The following is a 9,786-nucleotide window of genomic DNA, read 5'->3' as shown; positions in this document are numbered from 1 at the left end:
AATTGGGTCAAATTAATTACAGCCCTGGGTAAATTCTACCATGAATTGGGTTAAATATTCTGCCCAAATGCTGGTTCATAATAACTGCGATGGGTTAATTCTACAAGTTATTATCGTCATGTTTTGTTAGTCAAATCTGTAATATTGTTTTTAATGCAATACCCATGTCTCTTAAACAGTTAAATTACAAACCCTTTTAAAATATCCTATATTTGGTCATGCAAATAATATGCAATAAACACTTTTAAACGATGTTGGAATCTTAGAAAAATATTCATTTTATTTTTATAACAATTGACTGTTCAATAGAAAGTGCAAAAGATTCAGTTCAATAAAGTGTAAAACTTTCTTTAAATAAAACTGAACATTTATCCATGTACAGTACAGCCTGTAAACAACACACATTAAAACAAACATCCTAACAGCATCCTAGCAGATCTACAAGCTATGCTATGAGCTTGTAGATCTGCTAGGATGCGGTTAGGATGTGTTTGTTCTAATGTGTGTTGTTTACAGGCTGTACTGTACATAACACACATTAGAACAAACACATCCTAACAGCATCCTAGCAGATCTACAAGCTCATAGCACGTCACTTTGTGGCACGCTATGAGCTTGTAGATCTGCCATTTCTAAATCTCAAAATGTTTACTTTTGGTTCGAGAACCACTAATAGCAACATAAGTTTTCTGAAAACAGAACAGTTTCAGAAAACTGACATTTAAGACATTTGTAGGATTTAAGACATTTGTAGAATCGGGTACTCCCAAAAAGGCACGACATTCCCAATAAGGGTATCCAACCCACACCACAGATTCCCTTTTTTTCCTTACATGTAATTAATAACAATGTGCATCTAGCACTCGCCCTAACCAAAGCAGCATCTAAAGGGCATGTTTGTGTCCGACCAAAAATAGCAAATTACTGTCTCATAATGTAAACATTAAAGACAATCCTCCAACATGATCACAAAAATGTACTGCTCCTTTAGGTGATCTGAACTACAGGAAACTAAGATGTGCAAATAAACTTTAACAATTTATGCTTCCACCATTTACCTCGGCACACAACTTGCTCATAAAATACTTTGAGCATGAGGTAGTATTTTGAACATCACACACACACACACACACTTCACAAATCCAGCACCATTTGAGCCGAGCAGCAGAAGAGGAAAGAAAAGGATTAAGTCCACAATATAGTATTATGAACATGAACATTTCACAAAACCAGCAATATTTGATCAGATACTCTGAGCCAATGAGCAGCAGAAGAGAGAATAGAACAGGTGGACCAGCAGAAGAAAGAAAAGAAAAGGATCAAGACCACAAGTCTACCTGCAAGCACGTATTGCTGCACGCAAGAACGTAGCAGGTTTTGACTCCTCTCCTCCCTCGATTTCGTACACTGCATTTTGGAGGAATTTCCATACAGCTACACACTCCTTTGTGTAGTCAATGTCAAATATATAGAATGCCTTGAAACAGACGTCTACTGCCTGAAGCAAGGTGTTTTGTTCCAACGCCTCCCCATCAAGAATAACGAACGCCTGAGAGGTGTGCCGGATATCGTTTCCCAGGGACAGGACATATGGGCAAGGTCTTGACACCTTCGCCTCAAGGAGGTACTCCACCAAGTTAGTTCCAACCTGAGAAAGAAATGAAGAACAAAAGACAAGATAAAAACAAAGTAAAAGCAAAGAGTAAGCAAGATTTGGCATTCACCGAGAGCAGTGGCTGATAACAAAGCGTTGTGAGCTTGCATATCTGCCCCCCCCCCCCCCAAGAATATGGATGCTGGGTTCAAGTGGTTAAAAGTATAACATTTCCCTTTAGATATGCAGAGGGACTTACAGGCTTATGATCGATGAAGGCCAACTTAGACTCCTCGATAGTGTGCCGGACCACTTTTCGGCCAACCTTGTAGACAGTTGGTGGGAGCAGCGTTGGTAGTTGGCACAGCGCAAGTTCCCCCAAACAATCTGTAGGAAGACAATTGTATAGGTATCAATATGTGGAATGGCATATCTGTGATTTGGTCATTTAGTAGTAAAATAAAGTCTGCTGTACAATATAACAATGTATTACCGGGTGTTAATCCATCAAGAGACAAGTTTAGTTTCCCATCCCGTCTCGCCAGTTGCAGAATCTTGTCTTTAAAACACGGCAGCCAGGTTTCGAAGAGCTTCGGCGCAGCCTCTCCATGTAGGATCTGAAAGTCCTGTGCAATCTAAAAGAAATAGAAAATTCAATGCGGCAGCGGACATACTGATAAAAGATTGTTAAACAATGCATCATCATATGAAAATGTATACTCCTTTCTAACTTACCATGCCTGGAGTGAAAAGATGTGGGAACTCAAGACGGATCCTCTGAATGTCCCACCCGTTTTCCCTTAAAGACTTGGCCCTGTTTGATAGTTTGTAGAAAGTACAGCAGTACAAAAATGTTAAAAGGATAACACAAAAAGGCCTTGGGCAGTTGCAGACAGGTGCTCTTTTATGACAGTTTGAGGGTAAGGAGTTGCACTTTCTTGATGGCTGGTGGTAGGCTGTTCCACATTTTGGTAGCATTATAGTGAAATGCATTCATCCCCAAGTTTGTGCAGATTTTGGGGAGAGGGGGGGGGACAAGAGTAATGGAGCTTCCACTGGTGATGTGCCCTTTTCGACAGGTACATGGGCACTGGTCCCTTGAAAACCAGGCCCATTGCAAGTTGCTGTACTCTGTCCTCTACCCTGAGCCATCCCACTATAGAGCATCGCAGTTCCCGCCCACTTCCTGGTGGCGGAAGGAAAAACTCAATGCATTTTTCCCATTGACATTTCCAAAAATATTTATATCAATTAATTTAAGCCTAGAATCAAGCCATCCAGGGTCCTGGTGAATCATGACCATAAAACGTTTTTTTCTGTGATTTTTAATTATTTATATGATATACTATATTTAATAAATACCCTTTGTTTTGCCGTTTTCAAAAAAATAATAATTACAGAATCAAACGTTTTATGGTCATGATTCACCAGGACCCTGGATGGCTTGAGTCTAGGCTTAAATTAATTGATATAAATATTTTTGGAAATGTCAATGGGAAAAATGCATTGAGTATTTTGCGGTGGAACCCGGAAGGCGCGGGAACTGCGATGCTCTTGCATGCATCATAATGAGCAGGGGTTAGGGTCATAGGTGTTAGAGGTCTAGTAGTAGTTTGTTTTGAGAAGTCTGTAGTTTAGATTTGAATGACTTTGAGGTGCTACAGTACCATGAGGCACATGCATAGGCAAAATGACATTGAAAGAGTGCTGCAGCTAGTGTCCTCAGTGCATTCCTACTGACCTGTACACTGCTGTATCCTGCATGTATTGCTCCACCTGGTTGAGGGGCTGCGAATTATGTTTCAGCCACTCTTTGCACTGTATGGCTCTTTCTTCCGATACGGTACATTCTATAAAAAGTACACAAGGATATTAACAATCTCAAAATGATATGTCTGTATTGCTTAAACAAATTATTCAGTTCCAACGATTACCTGGTATGAATGTCCTACGAGTGCCAGCTTCACTACTTTGTGGCGGTGTCTGCTGCGTACTCTGTGACCTGTCCCGTGATCTGCTCTGTGATCTCATCCTCTTCCTCACGTTCCGAAGCCTGTCTTCAAGGAATCCACAGGCTGGGTAGCGGTTCCGTCCTGGGGTGAACCAGACTCCCTGTCAAGAAATGAAAGTATTTGGTGAATAGAGATGAGGCACATTTTGATAGCGTGGCTACAAGATGTGGCTGAGCCATCTAGAACAGGGTTTGTCTATATGACTGTGCCTGTCTGACGACATAGCAGAGAAGTCCAGTACTCTGGTGCTGGGAGTTATATTGTGTTCAACTGACTGTTTTAGCATCAATTCCTCAATAAAATGTTAATTACTTACGAAGCCACTGCTTGAGTCGTCCTTCAAGGAGGGAAACCCATGAATCAACGATGCAGCCAGGGCCTTTTTTGTCTCATTGGTAGGACTGCAAACACAGAAAAACTAAATTACCAGCAGAGTCAAATTAGATCTTAAGTATTGCTAAAACATGTCTCGCACCCCAGTATAATGGCTGTAGCATATTCTGCAGCTAATAGGGATCCTAATACATTAAAAGCACTACTGAACATGTGTTGTGCATGTTTATGTTGGTGGTAAAGGTCAGACTTGAAAGTAGTGTCCCGTCTTATCTTTTCCCCTGAAAGAAGATTTATATAACCTTTTCAAACATCCATAACATTCAAGCAAAAACAATAACAAAAAAAACTTTTTTATTACCTCTCTCCAAACTTCTCCATGAGGTGAGATACCATAATACGGACGAGGCACTTTCTTTGCGAAATGGTGATCCCATCCTCATCAAGGCTCCCCAGGATCTGCTTGCCTTCCGTTGAGCCTGTGAGAATCTGTCGGATATCCTGAGAAAATTGCAAGAAGGGGCAACATTGCAGATATCGTTTATTACTCTTTAGTGTTGATTAAAGAAAAAAGTGAAACCCAAGTATTAAAAAGTGGAGCTTACAAATTGCGGAATTATATACAAGGTTTGTGGTATCATTAATGGTACGACAGGTGCCGTTTGGTCCTCCATGGAGGGTGGCCGGGTGGCAGTTGCCAGTCCTTCCTCCATGAGGGGTGGTGTGGCAGTTGGTGGTTGGACATCAGGACTTCTAGGTGGCAGTGGCACAGCAGGTTCAATCTAAACAGAAAACCCAGGTTAATGTAACAAACAGTGACAGCCACCTACAATTGCCAGATGAGCATCAGTAATGTAAATTAGTGTGCCAGACCACACTAGCGGACTCAGAAGACTGCACACAGTATGCATGGTGTGAGATGTGCACCAGAAAGGACATCATCACTGCCAAAGTTTTGATACATTCAGAGACCTGTGTAAAGTACGGTTTATATTGACCCCTAAGCAAACACAAAACCACTCTGAAACCCTTCACCCGAGTGAATGAAAAAGGCGAAAAGTTTGGACCATCTGCGGCAAATTGAAAAAGATATAAAACAAAAATGTAACTTCTTAACTGACAGTGACTACTGTACATCGTCGCCGTAGGGTGGAAACCGTGCATGTCCACAATGGTTCCTTTTATTATTTTTAACATTTTAAAATTGTGAAAATAGCCAATCGACAAGCTCTCGTCGTTGGGAGCTTGTAGATCTACAATATGACAAATTAGGACATTTACAAAAATGAAAAGTTTAAATATGGAGATACACAAGATTTCTGCCCGACAGCAACGATATGTAGACAGATTAAACAAAAAATACTCACTGTACAATTTATCACATCCATCTCAGTATTTACAGAAACATCCCAGCACTCCCGTAACTTCATCGCATCTCTGTAGTCCAAAGGCACATTTTAAGCAGCATTTATAGCTAACCACTAAACAAATATGAGGAAAAAATTGACTTGTCGAGTCAAAATGCTATTTACAAAGTGTCATACATACTGTACACACACCTGGTGGCAGTAAGCTGATTTTCTAAAAAAGTCTATAGCGCAGTGAAATGTATAAACTGACATCATGCTCGCTGAATGACTTCACTGCATGTAGGGGATGGTGATCAAGCAGCTCTCCCACATTAACAGCTGCCAAAACTTGAGTGGGAATCACACTGTATGCAAAGAAATGCCTATCAAACCATTGTGTTTCCCACTTTTGTACAACAAGTTTTATTGTTGGTGTGTGTGATGTTTGGTCTAGTACTAAAATGGACTTTATGAGACCAAATTGGGGCTCCCCATCTGGGTCATAAGACAGGAATACAGTCATGCCTGCTCGATATGCAGTTCCCTTAAAGGTAACCAAGGCTGGTACTAACAATTCACTGAAAAGGGGAATGCCTGTTAGACCACTTTGGATGTCTTTAACTCCCTCAACGTTGGCCAGAAACATTGTGCGCCCTGGACCAACTTCTGTATTGTGGCTCAACACAGTTCCACACAGCAAATTGTAGCACTGCGCTATCTGATGGCGAAAGGCCATGGTTTTGCAAATGTTTCGGAAGTTGCATGTTACATGGCTAACCCGTTTAAAAAAATGATGTTTTGCTTCAAATCTCATAGCCCAGAACTGAGTCAAGGGTCCGAGCTTTTGAATGGCTCTTGGGTAATGGAGCATGAAGTGGTGTTTTGGCAGCAAATGGTGAAGAGGATAGAGCTCCAGGAAGAGAGAGTGATGCTCTTCAAGGATTTTAGCTAAGTACAGTGTTGCTTCAACAGTAAGAGAAGGGGAGAAGATAAACTCCATACATGACAGTAAGAGTAGGAGAAGTTTCCATTCCTTGCTATGCATGGGGACCACGTCACCTATCATTGTCGGCAGCAATCTAAGGAGGCACCACATTTGAGCTGCTGATTGATGCATGGCACCTTTAACCTTTTTTAGATCATCCTTACCAATTACAGAGGGTTTGTTACCCTTATCACAAAAGCCGTAGTCAAAGCTTGTGATTCTGTAGTTTAGTTTGTCAAGTGTTAGATGTTTTTGCTCAATCAGCGAATTCAACACAAGCTTGACTTCTATTGGCCCTACGCCTTCCAGTATATCATGCATAATGTCAGGTGCTATGTTGTCGGTTACATGATAGAAAGACAAGTCATTTAAGACACTGTCTCTATTCAGGCCTGTCTGGGAGCGGTCGGCTGTACGCACATCTGCCTCATGACTATTGACATCACGCAACAGTGCAGGATCTGCCAGCGTCTGAGACCGCCGGGTATTCTTATCTATTCTGCAAAACCGACACATATAATTTCCAGAGAAGCTTTCAATATAGCCAAGCATGGCATTCACGCCCAAATTGTCTCCCACTACCTGGACCACTGTAAACTTAACAACACCTTGAAAGTTGGGGGTATCAACAGTGATGCCATCCCTCTCAAGACACCTGATCTCTTCCACAATAGGGCGCAGCACTACATCAAGGCCATAGGTCTTAGCGTCATCGGATTTGTACACTGCTAAAAGGAAGTGTGACTGCAAACTTGATAGCAGGTCTGGTGGCAAGCTCTTTAGGGTGAAATATATAAATCCTAACTTGTGAACCCCAGTCTTAGACCCAAGCGGATTGACTGTCTCACAATCATCTTGGTAAATCATAAGTGGGATCGAAACCTCTTTTAATAACAGTGGATGCGTTTTACAAAACTCTCCATCAAATAAATCCTGAAGAGCATCACTCTCTCTCTGCTGCCATTCTTGCATGGCCTGTAAAACCCCAGGAATTTCAAGTAGCTTGGTTAGAAGGCGCTGCAGCGGAATACGCTGATATGAATCAGGAACTGAGACTTGCCGGACAGTGCCAGTGGCAGAGGCCCTTTGCTGAACAAAGGATGCCCCCCCAGGGAAAAACTCCTCAACTGGCTGAATTAAGTTTCCTGATTTAGCAAAATACTGCATTTGTTTATAATCTGTATCAAGTCCTTTGAAAGGCTCGGCTAATTCCAAGAACTCCAGACCAAGCTCTTTTACCTCTGGGCTTTGATCAAGACCAAAATTATGAAATAAAGACATGGTCTTTGATTCTAGTTTGCCCACAATATCGCCAATTAAACTAGAGGTGTGTTGAACCATAAAGTTTAAGTTAGAGAATGTCAAAGAAGGTTTAGACCTCATATGAGCTAAAAAAAAGGGCTACCCGGTTGGTCATGTCATCTTGCCCTAGTCCATCCCATTCATCCTCAACTTCCTCATCTCCCTGTACTGGCTCATTTTCAGCAAGCTGTATGTTAACAGGCTGGGCTGGACCTTCAAGGGGATCATCGAGAGTATCACTTTGGTTTTCATGTTCCTTTCCTAGGTGTCTTCTATAAGACCTTATAAAAGAAAATGTTCTACCACAACCAGTTTCACTACATTGGAAATATGTTGATGAATGGTTTACATGATGTACTGCACGTAAATGTTGAAAGAGAGCCTTGGCATCGCCTGCAATTTGCCTCTTGCATTTAAAGCAAATATATGCCATCTGCTCACTAATTTGAACAAATCCTCAGAATGAATGTGTGTGTGGGGGGGTGTAGCCTCTCACATTTACAAGTGCTCTAAATTTTTTGAGGAACTTGAGCCTGGGGCCAGCTTTTGGAATCAACTGGTTGATGGTCCCCTCATCTAAAAGAACGAAGCTCTCCTCGTCAATTCCCTCGTCTGAAAGACAAAAACAAAATACAAGGACATCTTTATTTAAACCACGGAGAACAGCAAAAAATAAGAGGCTAATTACATGAAAGCTATTGGAATAAAAATGCATTTTCAGTAACAAAATACAATGCAGTCAATGCCATTTCAAATAATTTCTTTACCTAGCTATGCAGATCCATCTGCTTGCTGTGAACGTAAAAAAAAATATGTTCTTACCTTTAAATCTATCGATAAGGTCTGTCAACTGCCACTGAGTCAAAGTGTCACACACGAAGGTGTCCATTGATCTGAGACAAAAAACACATAAAGAGCTTAATTAAAACAAAACATAAAATGTACATTTGCATGACTTCAACCTCACTGCTGTGGCTAATTTATTCAGTTGATGAGGCTACTAAAACTGACAAATGTCTGCTTCTCCTATTTAAAAAAAAATTACCCGTTGTATTTAGCACACATGAGCCCCACTTACTATGGTTATTATCATTGTATTTTATCTGCAGACTTAGAGTTATATCAAAGCCTTTATTTTTATATAGAGTGATACACTTTTGTGACGCTAGAAACAGGTCAACCCACAATAGAGCAAGATTAGTTAATCAACTACACCAGTGGTTCTCAACCTGGGAGGGGGTCCCCAGATGACAGTGAAGTGACAATTTAAGGATTTTTAGGACCTTTTTAATACCTAAAAACAACATTACTGCATCAAAAGTAAACAAACTATAACTTAAACTGGTCAAACATTGGCCAAATATAAGAAAGAGGCACAACATTTGAAAATAGCAGATCTACAAGCCATTGTGAGCTTGTAGATCTGCTATTTTCACAATATTTACCCTGGGGACCCAGTTCAAATATGATTATTTTTTTGGGGGGGGGGGGTCACGGCCTGAAAAGGTTGAGAACCACTGAACTACACCACACATGACCTAACAGGGCATCAGCAGTATGTAATGTTTGCTAGCTACAACAGCTAACAGCCATCTCTCTGTATCATCAAAACAAATTAACTAAATGAGCGGTGAAAGTACCGTCATAAAGACATTTCTACTGCATACCAATGGAGAACCAAAAGCAGTCACTAAATGAAAGTTTAGCCAGCATATTTAACGTTAGGATGCAAAAGCTCATCATGATTTGTGTGCATGGGGATCTCATCTTAAACAAGCTCAGTGCTTAATGAGTCTTCCAGTTTAATAGACCTTGTATTGTGAATTTGTACTTCCATGTAGGCCTACTGTTGTTCTCATGTCTTACTAAATAAAGTACATCAATCAATCAAAGCTAAACCTAACGCAGCATTATTTGAAGCACCGTGAAAAACAAACAGTGAGTTCATGGTTGCTACACCCAGTGAATGCATTTGGTCATCTAATGTTAATTTGATATTACATTTGCTATATTGACAACAGAATATCGCTTTCAGGATTTATAAATAATCTGAATTAGTCTTTAAAACTAACGCTAAGCCCGTGGAAATGTTAGCTCTGCTCAATGCTAGCAGAACAGGCCATGTTAGCATTGAGCTAAACTAACCAGCTAGCCTCGATAAAATAGCAGGGAAATATAGACTTCTTGATGTTAGGTAATGTTAACTAAGGT

General features: G+C 40.7%; 2 protein-coding genes across 2 annotated transcripts in view; one reads left to right on the top strand and one right to left on the bottom strand.

The window, feature by feature from the left end:
* Positions 1 to 9,786, top strand: part of tenm3 (teneurin transmembrane protein 3) — a 458,716-nt gene that overhangs the window by 86,519 nt on the left and 362,411 nt on the right. The gene's annotated exons all lie outside the window — the stretch shown is intronic.
* On the bottom strand, positions 1,331 to 8,526 carry LOC308078908 (uncharacterized protein). The gene is made up of 11 exons (XM_080420249.1): positions 8,398 to 8,526; positions 5,307 to 8,187; positions 4,545 to 4,721; positions 4,301 to 4,440; positions 3,923 to 4,007; positions 3,529 to 3,706; positions 3,336 to 3,444; positions 2,330 to 2,408; positions 2,088 to 2,229; positions 1,854 to 1,981; positions 1,331 to 1,648 (listed from the first exon to the last, which is right to left on the bottom strand). Exons 2-11 carry the CDS (start codon positions 5,367 to 5,369, stop codon positions 1,334 to 1,336), a joined length of 1,416 nt encoding a protein of 471 aa, XP_080276375.1. The 5' UTR covers positions 5,370 to 8,187; positions 8,398 to 8,526; the 3' UTR covers positions 1,331 to 1,333.

This window comes from Gymnoscopelus braueri (genome assembly GCF_963280865.1).
Source record: "Gymnoscopelus braueri genome assembly, chromosome: 2".
NCBI classification, from domain to species: domain Eukaryota; kingdom Metazoa; phylum Chordata; class Actinopteri; order Myctophiformes; family Myctophidae; genus Gymnoscopelus; species Gymnoscopelus braueri.
The sequence above is the reverse complement of the archived record's forward strand: the minus strand, read 5'-3'. Positions and strand labels throughout refer to the sequence as shown.